This window comes from Entelurus aequoreus, linkage group LG04, assembly GCF_033978785.1.
Source record: "Entelurus aequoreus isolate RoL-2023_Sb linkage group LG04, RoL_Eaeq_v1.1, whole genome shotgun sequence".
NCBI classification, from domain to species: domain Eukaryota; kingdom Metazoa; phylum Chordata; class Actinopteri; order Syngnathiformes; family Syngnathidae; genus Entelurus; species Entelurus aequoreus.
In genome coordinates this window covers 422,366-444,104 of record NC_084734.1, presented here as the reverse complement: position 1 = coordinate 444,104, position 21,739 = coordinate 422,366, and the positions used below count along the sequence as shown (strand labels likewise).

The window sequence follows — 21,739 nt, the reverse complement described above, 5'->3', positions numbered from 1 at the left end:
AGTTATGTCATCTTCTTGTAAAGACCATCACTCATTACTAGGGTTGTACGGTATACCACTACTAGTATAGTAGCATGGTACTAATCAATCCAAAACGGTACTATACTCTATTTGAAAAGTACTGGTTCACAATTTATCTTTTTTTTTTTTTTTAAACGGGCATGACGGCGCGTCGTCACGTGGTGACATTGCTGGTCTTACGAGCAGGGGAGCATGTTGGGCAGCGCACACACACAGAGTACTTACAAGCAGACACAGTGTGTAGACAGAAAAGGGAGAACGGATGCATTTTGGTGTAAAAAGTCAAGATAAAGGTGAAGTTATAACACTGAAACACCCTCAGGAAGAGCTGCTTTAAGACAGCTAACACCCATCCACAGTGTTTTAGCTACTTCTAAATCACTAATCTAATGGCGACAAATAAGGTAAGTTTCATACAAGTATCATTATCACTGGAGGACGAGGAATAGCTAAACATGCTTCACTACACACCGTAGGAGGATACAATAGCTCACCTGCGTCACTGCTATCAAAAGCTAGCGCCTGAATGTAAACAAATGCCATCGGTGGATCTACACCTGACATCCACTGTAATGATACCAAGTACAAGAGCGTATCTCGTCGATACTACTATAATTGCATTGATATTTTTTAGCATCACAAAATCTTTTTTTATTTAAAAAAAAAAATTCATATTATGTTTATAAAGTCAGTAAATATGTCCCTGGACACATGAGGACTTTGAATATGACCAATGTATGAACTATTTGGTATCGACATGATCCATACCTAAATGTGTGGTATCATCCAAAACTAATGTCAAGTATCAAAGAAGAGAAGAATAAGTGATTATTACATTTGAACAGAAGTGTAGATAGAACATGTTCAAACAGAAAATAAGCAGATATTAACAGTAAATGAACAAGTAGATTAATAATCAATTTTTACAGTTTGTCCCTCATGTGTACAAAATAATAGGTGTATAAATGACACAATATGTTACTGCAGACTAATTAGGAGTCTTTGTTTGTTTACTTCCTACTAAAAGACAAGTTGTCTAGTATGTTCACTATTTGATTTAAGGACTAAATGACAATAATAAACATATGTTTCATGTACACTAAAATGTTTTGTTACAATAAAGACAATAACAAAAAAATGTTGTGGTCCCCTTTATTTAAATAAGTCTCGAAATACATTTTGGTACCGGTACCAAAATATTGGTATGGGGACCACCCTACTCATTACAATTACACGCAGTATGTCCATCTACCCATTTCTTACCGCTTGTCCCTTTAGCAACATTTAAAATCATAGAAATAAAGTAATTTTAAAAAATGATAATAGTATTTATGTATGTGTTTCATGTGCAGAGCACACATCTTTGACATAACTCATATCAAACATAACATATAAGTCAATTAGGGCTGCAACAACTAATCGATTAAATCGATTAAAATCGATTATAAAAATAGTTGCCGATTAATTTAGTCATCGATTCGTTGGATCTATGCTATGCGCATGCACAGAGGCTTTTTTATTTTATTTTATTTATTTTATTTATTTATTTATTTATTTAAATAAACCTTTATTTATAAACGGCAACATGTACAAACAGCTGAGAAACAATAATCAAAATAAGTATGGTGCCAGTATGCTGTTTTTTTCAATAAAATACTGGAAAGGATAGAAATGTAGTTTGTCAATTGTATCCGATTATTAATCGATTAATCGAAGTAATAATCGACAGATTAATCGATTACCAAATTAATCGTTAGTTGCAGCCCTAAAGTCAATACAAGCAATTAGCATGTTAGGTGGGAACAATAGGAACAGTTATTTGTGTTTATGTTGCACACAGACATATTTGAATGGCGGACCGGAAGCCATATTGAGTGTCGACAGCTACTGATGTATTTGTGTCTGTGTTGTAAGCATTATATAAATAAAAAGACTAACATTTTCACTAGGGATGTCCGATAATGGCTTTTTGCCGATATCCGATATTCCGATTTTGTCCAACTCTTTAATTACCGATACCGATACCGATATCAACCGATATATGCAGTCGTGGAATTAACACATTATTATGCCTAATTTGGACAACCAGGTATGGTGAAGATAAGGTACTTTTTTTAAAAATTTGTAAAATAAGATAAATAAATTAAAAACATTTTCTTGAATAAAAAAGAAAGTACAACAATATAATAAAATTCAATAAAATACTGGAAAGGATAGAAATGTAGTTTGTCTATTTTATCCGATTATTAATCGATCAATCGAAGTAATAATCGACAGATTAATCGATTATCAAATGAATCGTTAGTTGCAGCCCTAAAGTCAATACAATCAATTAGCATGTTAGGTGGGAACAATAGGAATAGTTATTTGTGTTTATGTTGCACACAGACATATTTGAATGGCGGACCGGAAGCCATATTGAGTGTCGACAGCTACTGATGTATTTGTGTCTGTGTTGTAAGCATTATATAAATAAAAATACTAACATTTTCACTAGGGATGTCTGATAATGGCTTTTTGCCGATATCCGATATTGTCCAACTCTTTAATTACCGATACCGATATCAACCGATACCGATATCAACCGATATATGCAGTCGTGGAATCAACACATTATTATGCCTAATTTGGACAACCAGGTATGGTGAAGATAAGGTACTTTTTTTTAAAATTTGTAAAATAAGATAAATCAATTAAAAACATTTTCTTGAATAAAAAAGAAAGTACAACAATATAATAAAATTCAATAAAATACTGGAAAGGATAGAAATGTAGTTTGTCTATTTTATCCGATTATTAATCGATTAATCGAAGTAATAATCGACAGATTATTCGATTATCAAATTAATCGTTAGTTGCAGCCCTAAAGTCAATACAATCAATTAGCATGTTAGGTGGGAACAATAGGAACAGTTATTTGTGTTTATGTTGCACACAGACATATTTGAATGGCGGACCGGAAGCCATATTGAGTGTCGACAGCTACTGATGTATTTGTGTCTGTGTTGTAAGCATTATATAAATAAAAAGACTAACATTTTCACTAGGGATGTCCGATAATGGCTTTTTGCCGATATCCGATATTGTGAAACTCTTTAATTACCGATACCGATATCAACCGATATATGCAGTCGTGGAATTAACACATTATTATGCCTAATTTGGACAACCAGGTATGGTGAAGATAAGGTACTTTTTTTAAAAATTTGTAAAATAAGATAAATCAATTAAAAACATTTTCTTGAATAAAAAAGAAAGTACAACAATATAATAAAATTCAATAAAATACTGGAAAGGATAGAAATGTAGTTTGTCTATTTTATCCGATTATTAATCGATTAATCGAAGTAATAATCGACAGATTATTCGATTATCAAATGAATCGTTAGTTGCAGCCCTAAAGTCAATACAATCAATTAGCATGTTAGGTGGGAACAATAGGAATAGTTATTTGTGTTTATGTTGCACACAGACATATTTGAATGGCGGACCGGAAGCCATATTGAGTGTCGACAGCTACTGATGTATTTGTGTCTGTGTTGTAAGCATTATATAAATAAAAAGACTAACATTTTCACTAGGGATGTGCGATAATGGCTTTTTGCCGATATCCGATATTCCGATTTTGTCCAACTCTTTAATTACCGATACCGATATCAACCGATATATGCAGTCGTGGAATTAACACATTATTATGCCTAATTTGGACAACCAGGTATGGTGAAGATAAGGTACTTTTTTTAAAAATTAGTAAAATAAGATAAATAAATTAAAAACATTTTCTTGAATAAAAAAGAACAACAATATAAAAACAGTTACATAGAAACTAGTAATTAATGAAAATGAGTAAAATTAACTGTTAAAGGTTAGTACTATTAGTGGAGCAGCAGCACGCACAATCATGTGTGCTTACGGACTGTATCCCTTGCAGACTGTATTGATATATATTGATATATAATGTAGGAAGCAGAATATTAATAACAGAAAGAAACAACCCTTTTGTGTGAATGAGTGTGAATGGGGGAGGGAGGTTTTTTGGGTTGGTGCACTAATTGTAAGTGTATCTTGTGTTTTTTATGTGGATTTAATTTATTTAAAAAAAAAACAACAACAAAAAAAACGATACCGATAATAAAAAAAACGATACCGATAATTTCCGATATTACATTTTAACGCATATATCGGCCGATAATATCGGACATCTCTAATTTTCACTACTCCGAGTGGATTATAATTGGTGGGTGGATTACTGGACAGCTGAGCAAAGCGTGTTCTTATCAGGTTGACAACAACTCATATTAGTGTGCCTGATTTCGAGGAACTAGGAGGAAATATTGCTGATACAAACTTCGGTGTGGCGTTGCTTCCTTATTTGTGATTGTTCCATGCCGATAGTGTCTTTGTTTACGTGTAGCGGCGGCACATGAACACAATGTGATGGGCTGTCATAATTATGACAGTCTTTTGCATAAAAAAAAAAAAAAAACCAGATAGCCTTATTATTAGTCCAGAATCTTAACGTAACCGGTAACAAAAAAAACATCCTTGACTGTAGCAACTGAGCGTCCAATCGGGTGGCTCCTGGTGTTGCTATGATATGCTGTGCTCTGTCAGCAGTCTCAACCAAGTCAGTGAAATACACAGAAGTTTTACAATTATTTAACACTTGTTTCGGCTTATGTGAAACTACAGGAGCTAGTAAAGTTACAGACATGCAGAGGTGGGTAGTAACGCGCTACATTTACTCCGTTACATTTAAAGGCCTACTGAAACCTACTACTACCGACCACGCAGTCTGATAGTTTATATATCAATGATGAAATCTTAACATTGCAACACATGCCAATACGGCCGGGTTAACTTATAAAGTGACTTTTAAAACTTCCCGGGAAATATCCGGCTGAAACGTCGCAGTATGATGACGTATGCGCGTGACGAAGTCAGAGTAACGGAAGTTATGGTACCCCGTAGAATCCTATACAAAAAGCTCTGTTTTCATTTCATAATTCCACAGTATTCTGGACATCTTTTGCAATTTGTTTAATGAACAATGAAGGCTGCAAAGAAGACAGTTGTAGGTGGGATCGGTGTATTAGCAGCGGACTACAGCAACACAACCAGGAGGACTTTGTTGGAGCGCTAGCCGCGCTAGCCGCGCTAGCCGCCGACCTCACCTTGACTTCCTACGTCAAGGTGACGCTTTGTTTGTTTTGCTTTGTCAGACAGACCTTCAAAGTCGGATCTATCGCATGCCTGCGTTTCACCAATCAAACGCAGCCACTGGTGACGTTTGACTCCCTTTCACCAATCAAACAGAGCCAGGCGGTCACATGATTAACTGCACATAAAGTTTCAGCGGCAAACAACAACAACAACAACAACAACAATGGCAGAGACAACAACGAACGCTTCGCGTCAACCAGAAGAGGAAGAACACCCCTGGCCTCACATCAAATCCATGTTCACGCTTCAGACAAGCAAAAAAAAACAGTTATGTAATGCGTTGTCATATGTGTCTCCCCAAACAAGTGGACATTTCAGCTTACATGAACTCAACGTCAAATTTGAGGAAGCACATGGCGGTAAGTAATGTTAGTAGATATTTTGGCTGTGACCGTAGGCTGATGTTAGCTTCCCTGCTATGAATCACTGTCAAATGTACATCGTGTGGGTATAATTTATTAACACACTGCAGCCTCATAGACACACACACACACACACACACACACACACACACACACACACACACACACACTCACGCATGCATAGAAACACCAATCAGTGTGTTCCCAGGTGCAGCCCACACCTATCAGTTGATGGTTTGCGTAAGGGCTAACTTGTTATTTTCCTTTGTAATCTCTGCCTACTGAGCCTATGGTGCTGTTAAGTTATTGTGGCTCAATTTGCCTTACTTTTTTTATGTTAATGTATTATTATTTAATATATATTATTGTATTAGTTGCTTAAGAGATACTCCTGGCTCTGAATTTGCTCATTGCTATTTTGGCGGTCCTTGAACTCACCGTATAGTTTGTTTACATGTATAACTTTCTCCGACTTTCTAGGACGTGTTTTATGCCACTTCTTTTTCTGTCTCATTTTGTCCACCACACTTTTAACGTTGTGCATGAGTGCACAAAGGTGAGTTTTGTTGATGTTATTGACTTGTGTGGAGTGCTAATCAGACATATTTGGTCACTGCATGACTGCAAGCTAATCGATGCTAACATGCTATTTAGGCTAGCTATATGTACATATTGCATCATTATGCCTCATTTGTAGCTATATTTGAGCTCATTTAGTTTCCTTTAAGTCCTCTTAATTAAATGTACATCTCATGACACATTTAATATGGCTTTTAATTTTTTGCGGCTCCAGACAGATTTGTTTTTGTATTTTTGGTCCAATATGGCTCTTTCAACATTTTGGGTTGCCGACCCCTGGTCTAAACGATATCGTTTGATCAGCTGCTCGTCATCAAACAAATCCAGAACATCGTTCCGCTCCCTGAATGTTCGCGCACGTCTCTGTCGCCTCAGTGCCATCCCCTGCTGGCAACTCCTAACCACTTAAGACACCTCTGAAGGTCTCTTAAATATCGTGGAGAGTAGGAGTGGTTCTTAGACTTAAGAACGTTGATAAAAAGCTTTTATTCTTAAGTTTGAGAGTAGGACTAAATTTCGCAAATTTTTAGGGGCCGTACTTATCAATCTTCTTAGAGTGCCATTTTACACTTAAGTCCTGAGAATTTGCGAAATTTAGTCCTACTCTCAAACTTAAGAATAAAAGCTTTTTATCAACGTTCTTAAGTCTAAGAATCACTCCTACTCTCCACGATATTTAAGAGACCTTCAGAGGTGTCTTAAGTGGTTAGGAGTTGCCAGCAGGGGATGGCACTGAGGCGAGAGAGACGTGCGCGAACATTCAGGGAGCGGAACGATGTTCTGGATTTGTTTGATGACGAGCAGCTGATCAAACGGTATCGTTTGGACAGAGCGGGTATTATTTTTGTCACAGATTTAATACTTTTCGATTCCATGTTGATTTCTGCATGTGTCTGCAGTGGGCTAGTATATATAGAGCCACCCACACCAGTTTCAAATTAGTTGCCTAATTAATGAATTGGAAAGAAAATGTTATGACAGTAGCGTATGTGTGTGGCCGTGAGGTGAGTGACGTCAGTGAGTGTGTGGGCGACAGAAGAGAGGGAGCGGTAGCGTGAGTGCCGGCGGGGACTAGTTTGTTTTGTATTATTTTGTTGTTTATTGTCAAAATATACACTCCCATTGTCCACTTAAATATGTCCAAGATATTTCTTTATTCTTAGACAACGGATTCCCTTCCGTGATTGGTCATTTCTATGGACACAGAAATGACGTCACCTAAAATTCCATTTACGGCACATAGTAATGTCGTAATTCAGCTCTGAGTGTGACACTTAAGATTCAGTCCTACACTTCGCTGAAAGTGTGAGTAAGACGCTTGATAACTAACTTTTAAGTGCAGCTTTCAGCGAAGAATTTATTTACTCTTAAGTCAACTCTTAGCAGACTTCTTAGGAGTAATTCTGAGAAGCTTGATAAGTACGGCCCCAGGACTTAAGTGTAAAATGGCACTCTAAGAAGCTTGATAAGTACGGCCCCTGGGCTATCCATGAAGTACCGTATTTTTCGGAGTATAAGTTGCACCAGAGTATAAGTCGCACCGGCCGAAAATGCATAATAAAGAAGGAAAAAAAACATATCTATGTCGCACTGGAGTATAAGTCGCATTTTTGGGGGGAATTTATTTGATAAAAGCCAACACCAAGAATAGACATTTGAAAGGCAATTTAAAATGTCTAAAGAATAGTGAACAACAGGCTGAATAAGTGTACGTTATATGAGGCATAAATAACCAACTGGTATGTTAACGTAACATATTATGGTAAGAGTCATTCAAATAACTATAACATATAGAACATGCTATACGTTTACCAAACAATTGCTACTTCCCATTAAATCTTATACGTCTAGTCTCTTACGTGAATGAGATCAATAATATTATTTGATATTTTACGCTAATGTGTTCATCATTTCACACATAAGTCGCACCTGAGTATAAGTCGCACCCCCCGGCCAAACTATGAAAAAAACTGCCACTTATAGTCCGAAAAATACGGTACTTATTATGTTGAAGGGGGCAGGAAATATAAGATATTCTTCATCCTCTTCCTTCTCAAGCATAAGTGTGTAAATATGTGTTCTGTTGCTAAAGTTTAATTGTCTATTGATCAAAAATGCACATCAATGAAGGAGGTAAATAAATAAAAATAAATAAATAAAAGAAATGTCGCCTTGTGTATTTGTGTCTGCTACACATGGACGTGGAGTGAAACAACAACAAAAGGCAACTAAGTCCCGGAGATATAAAACATTTTAAAAAAGTGCATAGAAACTTACCTCCACTTTCAAGGACGAACATCCTCGTAAAAACTCCCGAATGTTTCCGATGCAGTCAGCTTCGCTTCGGGGATCCGAGCAGTACTGAGAGCACAAACACACACAAGAATACAAATGTGTGTGAGGACACTTTTTACACGCTCCCTAATGGCCCCCGGCAGCATTTGGGTGAACTCGTTGGTCTTTAAAGTCCGGTTATTGTAACGCCAGTTGATGAAATATGGAGCTTGTCTGCGTCCCCTTCGTGGAAACATAAACGATTACTGAAGCGCAAAGTTAGCATTGTCGGACCCAAACATCCGCCTGTGTGTAAGACTTTCAAACTAAAACACTGACGTTAGCGTTCAAATGCGTCGGAATCCCGCGCGAAATGTCCCGCTATAAAATGGCAAGATGTGCGTCTTTGTAACTAATTACGAAACCGTGCTTGGAAAAAAAGAGAAATGTAGACCACAATTCCGAAGACACGCTTAAAAAACACCGATTTCCTGTATGGTCGTCATGCACTTCCTGTTTTGACGCCATCTTTACCAGGCAAGAAACCATAGACATGTTATAAGTAAGACGCAGCATTGGCTGCTGTGACGCGAGAAATTGGGCCGCCATCTTGAAGTGGTGATGAGGAGCCGGCGAGCAGCCTAAACTGACAGTTGACAGGTAGAAAACAAAGATGCTAAACTGACAGTTGACAGGTAGAAAACAAAGATGCTAAACTGACAGTTGACAGGTAGAAAACAAAGATGCTAAATTGACAGTTGACAGGTAGAAAACAAAGATGCTATATTGACAGTTGACAGGTAGAAAACAAAGATGCTAAACTGACAGTTTACAGGTAGAAAACAAAGATGCTAAACTGACAGTTGACAGGTAGAAAACAAAGATGCTAAACTGACAGTTGACAGGTAGAAAACAAAGATGCTAAATTGACAGTTGACAGGTAGAAAACAAAGATGCTAAACTGACAGTTTACAGGTAGAAAACAAAGATGCTAAATTGACAGTTGACAGGTAGAAAACAAAGATGCTAAATTGACAGTTGACAGGTAGAAAACAAAGATGCTAAACTGACAGTTGACAGGTAGAAAACAAAGATGCTAAATTGACAGTTGACAGGTAGAAAACAAAGATGCTAAACTGACAGTTGACAGGTAGAACACAAAGATGCTAAATTGACAGGTAGAAAACAAAGATGCTAAATTGACAGTTGACAGGTAGAAAACAAAGATGATAAACTGACAGTTGACAGGTAGAAAACAAAGATGCTAAACTGACAGTTGACAGGTAGAAAACAAAGATGCTAAATTGACAGTTGACAGGTAGAAAACAAAGATGCTAAACTGACAGTTGACAGGTAGAACACAAAGATGCTAAATTGACAGTTGACAGGTAGAAAACAAAGATGCTAAATTGACAGTTGACAGGTAGAAAACAAAGATGATAAACTGACAGTTGACAGGTAGAAAACAAAGATGCTAAACTGACAGTTGACAGGTAGAAAACAAAGATGCTAAACTGACAGTTGACAGGTAGAAAACAAAGATGCTAAACTGACAGTTGACAGGTAGAAAACAAAGATGCTAAACTGACAGTTGACAGGTAGAAAACAAAGATGCTAAACTGACAGTTGACAGGTAGAAAACAAAGATGCTAAACTGACAGTTGACAGGTAGAAAACAAAGATGCTAAATTGACAGTTGACAGGTAGAAAACAAAGATGCTAAACTGACAGTTGACAGGTAGAACACAAAGATGCTAAATTGACAGTTGACAGGTAGAAAACAAAGATGCTAAATTGACAGTTGACAGGTAGAAAACAAAGATGATAAACTGACAGTTGACAGGTAGAAAACAAAGATGCTAAACTGACAGTTGACAGGTAGAAAACAAAGATGCTAAACTGACAGTTGACAGGTAGAAAACAAAGATGCTAAACTGACAGTTGACAGGTAGAAAACAAAGATGCTAAACTGACAGTTGACAGGTAGAAAACAAAGATGCTAAACTGACAGTTGACAGGTAGAAAACAAAGATGCTAAACTGACAGTTGACAGGTAGAAAACAAAGATGCTAAACTGACAGTTGACAGGTAGAAAACAAAGATGCTAAACTGACAGTTGACAGGTAGAAAACAAAGATGCTAAACTGACAGTTGACAGGTAGAAAACAAAGATGCTAAACTGACAGTTGACGGGTAGAAAACAAAGATGCTAAATTGACAGTTGACAGGTAGAAAACAAAGATGCTAAACTGACAGTTGACAGGTAGAAAACAAAGATGCTAAACTGACAGTTGACAGGTAGAAAACAAAGATGCTAAACTGACAGTTGACAGGTAGAAAACAAAGATGCTAAACTGACAGTTGACGGGTAGAAAACAAAGATGCTAAACTGACAGTTGACAGGTAGAAAACAGAGATGCTAAACTGACAGTTGACAGGTAGAAAACAAAGATGCTAAACTGACAGTTGACAGGTAGAAAACAAAGATGCTAAACTGACAGTTGACAGGTAGAAAACAAAGATGCTAAACTGACAGTTGACTTGACTTAAAAATAGATGACCGTTTTTTACCCCTTTCTCTGGGATTATATTCCCAGTTTTGATCTCGGACGTCTGGTGATTTATAGCAGTGTTTTTCAACCACTGTGCTGCGGCACACTGGTGTGCCGTGAAATACAGTCTGGTGTGCCGTGAGAGATTATCTAGTTTCACCTATTTGGGTTAAAAATATTTTTTTCAAAGCAGTAATTATAGTCTGCAAATGATGTGTTGTTGTTGAGTGTCGGTGCTGTCTAGAGCTCGGCAGAGTAACCGTGTAATATTCTTCCATGTCAGTAGGTGGCAGCAGGTAGCTAACTGCTTTGTAGATGTCGGAAACAGCGGGAGTCAGCGTGCAGGTAAAAAGGTGTCTAATGCTTAAACTAAAAATAAACAAAAGGTGAGTGCCCCTAAGAAAAGGCATTGAAGCTTAGGGAAGGCTATGCAGAACGAAGCTAAAACTGAACTGGCTACAAAGTAAACAAAAACAGAATGCTGGACGACAGCAAAGACTTACTGTGGAGCAAAGACGGCGTCCACAAAGTACATCCGAACATGACATGACAATCAACAACGTCCCCGCAAAGAAGGATAAAAACAACTGAAATATTCTTGATTGCTAAAACAAAGTAGATGCGGGAAAAATCGCTCAAAGGAAGACATGAAACTGCTACAGGAAAATACCAAATAAAGAGAAAAAGCCACCAAAATAGGAGCGCAAGACAAGAAGTAAAACACTACACAAAGGAAAAGAGCAAAAAAGTCCAAATAAGTCAGGGTGTGATGTGACAGGTGGTGACAGTACACCTACTTTGAGACAAGAGCTATAGTGATGCATGCTTGGTTATGCTTTAAAGTCATATCCAACAATTGCGACAACAACTTTTTACTGTCAACTGAGTTTCGTTTTTTAATGATTTCTGCTGGTGGTGTGCCTCCGCATTTTCTCAACACAAAAAATGTGCCTTGGCTCAAAAAAGGTTGAAAAACACTGACTTATAGCATATAAGAATATTCTGATTGTTAAGCAAACTATGAATAATAAAACATGTGTCCTTTATCATAGCTACACGTAGGGCTGGGCGATATATATCGATATACTGGATATATCGCGGGTTTGTCTCTGTGCGTTGTAGAAAATGACTATATGGTCATATTGGAGTATACGTTCTCACGCAGTTGTTTTTAGCTGCAGGCATTACACTACAGCTGTTTCTCACTCTTTCTTGTCTCTCCTTCTCACAGAGACATAAAACAAGCGCACCTTCTTACATACGTCACATACGTCATACGCCCTCGCGGAGCAGAGAGGTAGCAGCATGGGTAACGTTAGCTGTGATGCTAGCGGAGAGGTGCGAGTGCTAATACGAGAGAAAGAAGGTGTGAATCTGGTAACAAATGAAGGAAGAATTAATTCCCAAGAAAAACAGCAGGGGGTCCATCGTCTGGCGGTGGTTTGGCTTCAAGCGGGAAAATGTCGAACAGACAAGCGTAATATGTCAAGTGTGGGGGGAAAGCATTGATACAAAAAGTAGCATTACTGCTAATTTGTAGCATCATTTGAAAAGTCACCTGCTAGAGAATGAGGAGTGCTTGAAACTCCGCATGTCAACATCTAATTAATAACCGTTTCATAAATACACTTTTAGTTGTGATTTCGCTCTCTGCATGAAAGTTTAAAAGTAGCATATATTAATGCAGTATGAGGAATAATGTTTGAATGTAGACACATAGAATCATCATACTGTTGTGATTATATGCATCAAGTGTTCATTCAAGACTAAGGCAAAATATCCAGATATATATGGTGTATCGCGATATGGCCTAAACATATTGAGATATTAATAAAAGGCCATATCGCACAGCCCTAGCTACATGTATAACAAAAAAGCGGGTGAAAATCAGTGGTATTCAGTGAAGTAAGATGAATTAAATGTCATTGCTCCTGCCAAATGAATTGCACTGAGTGGAGCGGATCACCACTCCAAGATGGCGGCCCCGCGTCTCGTCAGCGCCAGTAGGCAGTAGCGCTCCATGCAGTGGTTCTTAACCTGGGTTGGATGGAACCCTAGGGGTTCGGTGAGTCGGGCTCAGGGGTTCGGCGGAGGTCAAGACACACCCGACTCATCGTGTAAATACAAACTTCTCCCTATCGACGTATTACGGATACGACAACAGCAGAAGTCACACTGATTTGCAGGTGTGTCATTTGTTGTGAGTTTATGCACTGTGTTGGTTTTGTTGTTTGAACAAGGTGATGTTCATGCACGCTTCATTTTGTGCACCAGTAAAAAAAACATGGTAACACTTTAGTATGGGGAACATATTCACCATTAATTAGTTGCTTATTAACATGCAAAATAGTAACATATTGGCTCTTAACTAGTCATTATTAAGTACTTATTAATGCCTTATTCAGCATGGCCTTATTATAACCCTAATCCTCTAACCCTGGCCCTAACCCTGAAAATAACTCTAAATTAAGTCTTTGTTACTTAGAATATGTTCCCCTAGTGTCTAAATAACTCTAAATTAAGTATTTGTTACATAGAATGTTCCCCTAGTGTCCAAATAACTCTAAATTAAGTCTTTGTTACTTAGAATATGTTCCCCTAGTGTCCAAATAATCTAAATTAAGTCTTTGTTACTTAGAATATGTTCCCCTAGTGTCCAAATAACTCTAAATTAAGTCTTTGTTGCTTAGAATATGTTCCTCTAGTGTCCAAAAAACTCTAAATTAAGTCTTTGTTACTTAGAATATGTTCCCCTAGTGTCCAAATAACTCATAATGTAGTCTTTGTTACTTAGAATATGTTCCCCTAGTGTCCAAATAACTCTAAATGTAGTCTTTGTTACTTAGAATATGTTCCCTTAGTGTCTAAATAACTCTAAATTAAGTCTTTGTTACTTAGAATATGTTCCCTTAGTGTCTAAATAACTCTAAAATAAGTCTTTGTTACTTACAATGTTCCCCTAGTGTCCAAAAAACTCTAAATTAAGTCTTTGTTACTTAGAATATGTTCCCCTAGTGTCCAAATAACTCTAAATTAAGTCTTTGTTACTTAGAATATGTTCCCCTAGTGTCCAAAAAACTCTAAATTTAGTCTTTGTTGCTTAGAATATGTTCCCCTAGTGTCCAAAAAACTCTAAATTAAGTCTTTGTTACTTAGAATATGTTCCCCTAGTGTCCAGATAACTCTAAATCAAATCTTTGTTACTTAGGTTATGTTCCCCTAGTGTCCAAATAACTCTAAATTAAGTCTTTATTACTTAGAATACGTTCCCCTCGTGTCCAAATAACTCTAAATTAAGTCTTTGTTACTTAGAATATGTTCCCCTAGTGTCCAAATAACTCTAAATTTAGTCTTTGTTACTTAGAATATGTTCCCCTAGTGTCCAAATAACTCTAAATGTAGTCTTTGTTACTTAGAATATGTTCCCCTAGTGTCTAAATAACTCTAAATTAAGTCTTTGTTACTTAGAATATGTTCCCTTAGTGTCTAAATAACTCTAAATTAAGTCTTTGTTACTTAGAATATGTTCCCCTAGTGTCCAAATAACTCTAAATTAAGTCTTTGTTACTTAGAATATGTTCCCTTAGTGTCCAAATACCTCTAAATTAAGTCTTTGTTACTTAGAATATGTTCCCCTAGTGTCCAAATAACTCTAAATTAAGTATTTGTTACTTAGAATATGTTCCCCTAGTGTCCAAATAACTCTAAATTAAGTCTTTGTTACTTAGAATATGTTCCCTTAGTGTCCAAATAACTCTAAATTAAGTCTTTGTTACTTAGAATATGTTCCCTTAGTGTCCAAAAAACTCTAAATTAAGTCTTTGTTACTTAGAATATGTTCCCCTAGTGTCCAAATAATCTAAATTAAGTCTTTGTTACTTAGAATATGTTCCCCTAGTGTCCAAATAACTCTAAATTAAGTCTTTGTTGCTTAGAATATGTTCCCCTAGTGTCCGAATAACTCTAAATTAAGTCTTTGTTGCTTAGAATATGTTCCCCTAGTGTCCAAATAACTCTAAATTAAGTCTTTTTTACTTAGCATATGTTCCCCTAGTGTCCAAATAACTCTAAATTAAGTCTTTGTTACCTAGAATATGTTCCCCTAGTGTCCAAATAACTCTAAATTAAGTCTTTGTTACTTAGAATATGTTCCCCTAGTGTCCAAATAACTCTATATTAAGTCTTTGTTATTTAGAATATGTTCCCCTAGTGTCCAAAAAACTCTAAATTAAGTCTTTGTTACTTAGAATATGTTCCCCTAGTGTCCAAATAACTCTAAATTAAGTCTTTGTTACTTAGAATATGTTCCCCTAGTGTCCAAATAACTCTAAATTAAGTCTTTGTTACTTAGAATATGTTCCCTTAGTGTCTAAATAACTCTAAATTAAGTCTTTGTTACTTAGAATGTTCCCCTAGTGTCCAAATAACTGTAAATTAAGTCTTTGTTACTTAGAATATGTTCCCCTAGTGTCCAAATAACTCTAAATTAAGTCTTTGTTACTTAGAATATGTTCCCCTAGTGTCCAAATAACTCTAAATTAAGTCTTTGTTACTTAGAATATGTTCCCTTAGTGTCTAAATAACTCTAAATTAAGTCTTTGTTACTTAGAATATGTTCCCCTAGTGTCCAAATAACTCTAAATTAAGTCTTTGTTACTTAGAATATGTTCCCCGAGTGTCCAAATAACTCTAAATTTAGTCTTTGTTACTTAGAATATGTTCCCTTAGTGTCTAAATAACTCTAAATTAAGTCTTTGTTACATAGAATATGTTCCCCTAGTGTCCAAATAACTCTAAATTAAGTCTTTGTTACTTAGAATATGTTCCCCTAGTGTCCAAATAACTCTAAATTAAGTCTTTGTTACTTAGAATATGTTCCCTTAGTGTCTAAATAACTCTAAATTAAGTCTTTGTTACTTAGAATGTTCCCCTAGTGTCCAAATAACTCTAAATTTAGTCTTTGTTACTTAGAATATGTTCCCCTAGTGTCCAAATAACTCTAAATTAAGTCTTTGTTACTTAGAATATGTTCCCCTAGTGTCCAAATAATCTAAATGAAGTCTTTGTTACTTGGAATATGTTCCCCTAGTGTCCAAATAATCTAAATTAAGTCTTTGTTACTTAGAATATGTTCCCCTAGTGTCCAAATAACTCTAAATTAAGTCTTTGTTACTTAGCATATGTTCCCCTAGTGTCCAAATAATCTAAATGAAGTCTTTGTTACTTGGAATATGTTCCCCTAGTGTCCAAAAAACTCTAAATTAAGTCTTTGTTACTTAGAATATGTTCCCCTAGTGTCCAAATAACTCTAAATTAAGTCTTTGTTACTTAGCATATGTTCCCCTAGTGTCCAAATAACTCTAAATTAAGTCTTTGTTACTTAGAATATGTTCCCCTAGTGTCCAAATAACTCTAAATTAAGTCTTTGTTACATAGAATATGTTCCCCTAGTGTCCAAATAACTCTAAATTAAGTCTTTGTTACTTAGAATATGTTCCCTTAGTGTCTAAATAACTCTAAATTAAGTCTTTGTTACATAGAATATGTTCCCCTAGTGTCCAAATAACTCTAAATTAAGTCTTTGTTACTTAGAATATGTTCCCCTAGTGTCCAAATAACTCTAAATTAAGTCTTTGTTACTTAGAATATGTTCCCTTAGTGTCTAAATAACTCTAAATTAAGTCTTTGTTACTTAGAATGTTCCCCTAGTGTCCAAATAACTCTAAATTTAGTCTTTGTTACTTAGAATATGTTCCCCTAGTGTCCAAATAACTCTAAATTAAGTCTTTGTTACTTAGAATATGTTCCCCTAGTGTCCAAATAATCTAAATGAAGTCTTTGTTACTTAGAATATGTTCCCCTAGTGTCCAAATAATCTAAATTAAGTCTTTGTTACTTAGAATATGTTCCCCTAGTGTCCAAATAACTCTAAATGTAGTCTTTGTTACTTAGAATATGTTCCCCTAGTGTCTAAATAACTCTAAATTAAGTCTTTGTTACTTAGAATATGTTCCCTTAGTGTCTAAATAACTCTAAATTAAGTCTTTGTTACTTAGAATATGTTCCCCTAGTGTCCAAATAACTCTAAATTAAGTCTTTGTTACTTAGAATATGTTCCCTTAGTGTCCAAATACCTCTAAATTAAGTCTTTGTTACTTAGAATATGTTCCCCTAGTGTCCAAATAACTCTAAATTAAGTATTTGTTACTTAGAATATGTTCCCCTAGTGTCCAAATAACTCTAAATTAAGTCTTTGTTACTTAGAATATGTTCCCTTAGTGTCCAAATAACTCTAAATTAAGTCTTTGTTACTTAGAATATGTTCCCTTAGTGTCCAAAAAACTCTAAATTAAGTCTTTGTTACTTAGAATATGTTCCCCTAGTGTCCAAATAATCTAAATTAAGTCTTTGTTACTTAGAATATGTTCCCCTAGTGTCCAAATAACTCTAAATTAAGTCTTTGTTGCTTAGAATATGTTCCCCTAGTGTCCGAATAACTCTAAATTAAGTCTTTGTTGCTTAGAATATGTTCCCCTAGTGTCCAAATAACTCTAAATTAAGTCTTTTTTACTTAGCATATGTTCCCCTAGTGTCCAAATAACTCTAAATTAAGTCTTTGTTACCTAGAATATGTTCCCCTAGTGTCCAAATAACTCTAAATTAAGTCTTTGTTACTTAGAATATGTTCCCCTAGTGTCCAAATAACTCTATATTAAGTCTTTGTTATTTAGAATATGTTCCCCTAGTGTCCAAAAAACTCTAAATTAAGTCTTTGTTACTTAGAATATGTTCCCCTAGTGTCCAAATAACTCTAAATTAAGTCTTTGTTACTTAGAATATGTTCCCCTAGTGTCCAAATAACTCTAAATTAAGTCTTTGTTACTTAGAATATGTTCCCTTAGTGTCTAAATAACTCTAAATTAAGTCTTTGTTACTTAGAATGTTCCCCTAGTGTCCAAATAACTGTAAATTAAGTCTTTGTTACTTAGAATATGTTCCCCTAGTGTCCAAATAACTCTAAATTAAGTCTTTGTTACTTAGAATATGTTCCCCTAGTGTCCAAATAACTCTAAATTAAGTCTTTGTTACTTAGAATATGTTCCCTTAGTGTCTAAATAACTCTAAATTAAGTCTTTGTTACTTAGAATATGTTCCCCTAGTGTCCAAATAACTCTAAATTAAGTCTTTGTTACTTAGAATATGTTCCCCGAGTGTCCAAATAACTCTAAATTTAGTCTTTGTTACTTAGAATATGTTCCCTTAGTGTCTAAATAACTCTAAATTAAGTCTTTGTTACATAGAATATGTTCCCCTAGTGTCCAAATAACTCTAAATTAAGTCTTTGTTACTTAGAATATGTTCCCCTAGTGTCCAAATAACTCTAAATTAAGTCTTTGTTACTTAGAATATGTTCCCTTAGTGTCTAAATAACTCTAAATTAAGTCTTTGTTACTTAGAATGTTCCCCTAGTGTCCAAATAACTCTAAATTTAGTCTTTGTTACTTAGAATATGTTCCCCTAGTGTCCAAATAACTCTAAATTAAGTCTTTGTTACTTAGAATATGTTCCCCTAGTGTCCAAATAATCTAAATGAAGTCTTTGTTACTTGGAATATGTTCCCCTAGTGTCCAAATAATCTAAATTAAGTCTTTGTTACTTAGAATATGTTCCCCTAGTGTCCAAATAACTCTAAATTAAGTCTTTGTTACTTAGCATATGTTCCCCTAGTGTCCAAATAACTCTAAATTAAGTCTTTGTTACTTAGAATATGTTCCCCTAGTGTCCAAATAACTCTAAATTAAGTCTTTGTTACATAGAATATGTTCCCCTAGTGTCCAAATAACTCTAAATTTAGTCTTTGTTACTTAGAATATGTTCCCTTAGTGTCTAAATAACTCTAAATTAAGTCTTTGTTACATAGAATATGTTCCCCTAGTGTCCAAATAACTCTAAATTAAGTCTTTGTTACTTAGAATATGTTCCCCTAGTGTCCAAATAACTCTAAATTAAGTCTTTGTTACTTAGAATATGTTCCCTTAGTGTCTAAATAACTCTAAATTAAGTCTTTGTTACTTAGAATGTTCCCCTAGTGTCCAAATAACTCTAAATTTAGTCTTTGTTACTTAGAATATGTTCCCCTAGTGTCCAAATAACTCTAAATTAAGTCTTTGTTACTTAGAATATGTTCCCCTAGTGTCCAAATAATCTAAATGAAGTCTTTGTTACTTAGAATATGTTCCCCTAGTGTCCAAATAATCTAAATTAAGTCTTTGTTACTTAGAATATGTTCCCCTAGTGTCCAAATAACTCTAAATTAAGTCTTTGTTACTTAGCATATGTTCCCCTAGTGTCCAAATAACTCTAAATTAAGTCTTTGTTACTTAGAATATGTTCCCCTAGTGTCCAAATAACTCTAAATTAAGTCTTTGTTACATAGAATATGTTCCCCTAGTGTCCAAATAACTCTAAATTAAGTCTTTGTTACTTAGAATATGTTCCCCTAGTGTCCAAATAACTCTAAATTAAGTCTTTGTTATTTAGAATATGTTCCCCTAGTGTCCAAAAAACTCTAAATTAAGTCTTTGTTACTTAGAATATGTTCCCCTAGTGTCCAAATAACTCTAAATTAAGTCTTTGTTACTTAGAATGTGTTCCCCTAGTGTCCAAATAACTCTAAATGAAGTCTTTGTTACTTAGAGTATGTTCCCTTAGTGTCTAAATAACTCCAAATTAAGTCTTTGTTACTTAGAATGTTCCCCTAGGGTCCAAATAACTGTAAATTAAGTCTTTGTTACTTAGAATATGTTCCCCTAGTGTCCAAATAACTCTAAATTAAGTCTTTGTTACTTAGAATATGTTCCCCTAGTGTCCAAATAACTCTAAATTAAGTCTTTGTTACTTAGAATATGTTCCCTTAGTGTCTAAATAACTCTAAATTAAGTCTTTGTTACTTAGAATATGTTCCCCTAGTGTCCAAATAACTCTAAATTTAGTCTTTGTTACTTAGAATATGTTCCCTTAGTGTCTAAATAACTCTAAATTAAGTCTTTGTTACATAGAATATGTTCCCCTAGTGTCCAAATAACTCTAAATTAAGTCTTTGTTACTTAGAATATGTTCCCCTAGTGTCCAAATAACTCTAAATTAAGTCTTTGTTACTTAGAATATGTTCCCTTAGTGTCTAAATAACTCTAAATTAAGTCTTTGTTACTTAGAATGTTCCCCTAGTGTCCAAATAACTCTAAATTTAGTCTTTGTTACTTAGAATATGTTCCCCTAGTGTCCAAATAACTCTAAATTAAGTCTTTGTTACTTAGAATATGTTCCCCTAGTGTCCAAATAATCTAAATGAAGTCTTTGTTACTTGGAATATGTTCCCCTAGTGTCCAAATAATCTAAATTAAGTCTTTGTTACTTAGAATATGTTCCCCTAGTGTCCAAATAACTCTAAATTAAGTCTTTGTTACTTAGCATATGTTCCCCTAGTGTCCAAATAACTCTAAATTAAGTCTTTGTTACTTAGAATATGTTCCCCTAGTGTCCAAATAACTCTAAATTAAGTCTTTGTTACATAGAATATGTTCCCCTAGTGTCCAAATAACTCTAAATTTAGTCTTTGTTACTTAGAATATGTTCCCTTAGTGTCTAAATAACTCTAAATTAAGTCTTTGTTACATAGAATATGTTCCCCTAGTGTCCAAATAACTCTAAATTAAGTCTTTGTTACTTAGAATATGTTCCCCTAGTGTCCAAATAACTCTAAATTAAGTCTTTGTTACTTAGAATATGTTCCCTTAGTGTCTAAATAACTCTAAATTAAGTCTTTGTTACTTAGAATGTTCCCCTAGTGTCCAAATAACTCTAAATTTAGTCTTTGTTACTTAGAATATGTTCCCCTAGTGTCCAAATAACTCTAAATTAAGTCTTTGTTACTTAGAATATGTTCCCCTAGTGTCCAAATAATCTAAATGAAGTCTTTGTTACTTAGAATATGTTCCCCTAGTGTCCAAATAATCTAAATTAAGTCTTTGTTACTTAGAATATGTTCCCCTAGTGTCCAAATAACTCTAAATGTAGTCTTTGTTACTTAGAATATGTTCCCCTAGTGTCTAAATAACTCTAAATTAAGTCTTTGTTACTTAGAATATGTTCCCTTAGTGTCTAAATAACTCTAAATTAAGTCTTTGTTACTTAGAATATGTTCCCCTAGTGTCCAAATAACTCTAAATTAAGTCTTTGTTACTTAGAATATGTTCCCTTAGTGTCCAAATACCTCTAAATTAAGTCTTTGTTACTTAGAATATGTTCCCCTAGTGTCCAAATAACTCTAAATTAAGTATTTGTTACTTAGAATATGTTCCCCTAGTGTCCAAATAACTCTAAATTAAGTCTTTGTTACTTAGAATATGTTCCCTTAGTGTCCAAATAACTCTAAATTAAGTCTTTGTTACTTAGAATATGTTCCCTTAGTGTCCAAAAAACTCTAAATTAAGTCTTTGTTACTTAGAATATGTTCCCCTAGTGTCCAAATAATCTAAATTAAGTCTTTGTTACTTAGAATATGTTCCCCTAGTGTCCAAATAACTCTAAATTAAGTCTTTGTTGCTTAGAATATGTTCCCCTAGTGTCCGAATAACTCTAAATTAAGTCTTTGTTGCTTAGAATATGTTCCCCTAGTGTCCAAATAACTCTAAATTAAGTCTTTTTTACTTAGCATATGTTCCCCTA

The 21,739-nt window shown here is 34.9% G+C and overlaps 1 protein-coding gene across 2 annotated transcripts in view; it reads right to left on the bottom strand.

Annotated features, from left to right (window-relative positions):
- Positions 1 to 21,739, bottom strand: part of LOC133648161 (rho guanine nucleotide exchange factor 6-like) — a 119,238-nt gene that overhangs the window by 92,533 nt on the left and 4,966 nt on the right. For both annotated transcript variants that reach the window (XM_062043943.1, XM_062043944.1), the window contains exon 2: positions 8,463 to 8,546. In XM_062043943.1, coding sequence (XP_061899927.1) covers positions 8,463 to 8,546 — 84 coding nt within the window. The remainder of the gene's footprint in view (positions 1 to 8,462; positions 8,547 to 21,739) is intronic.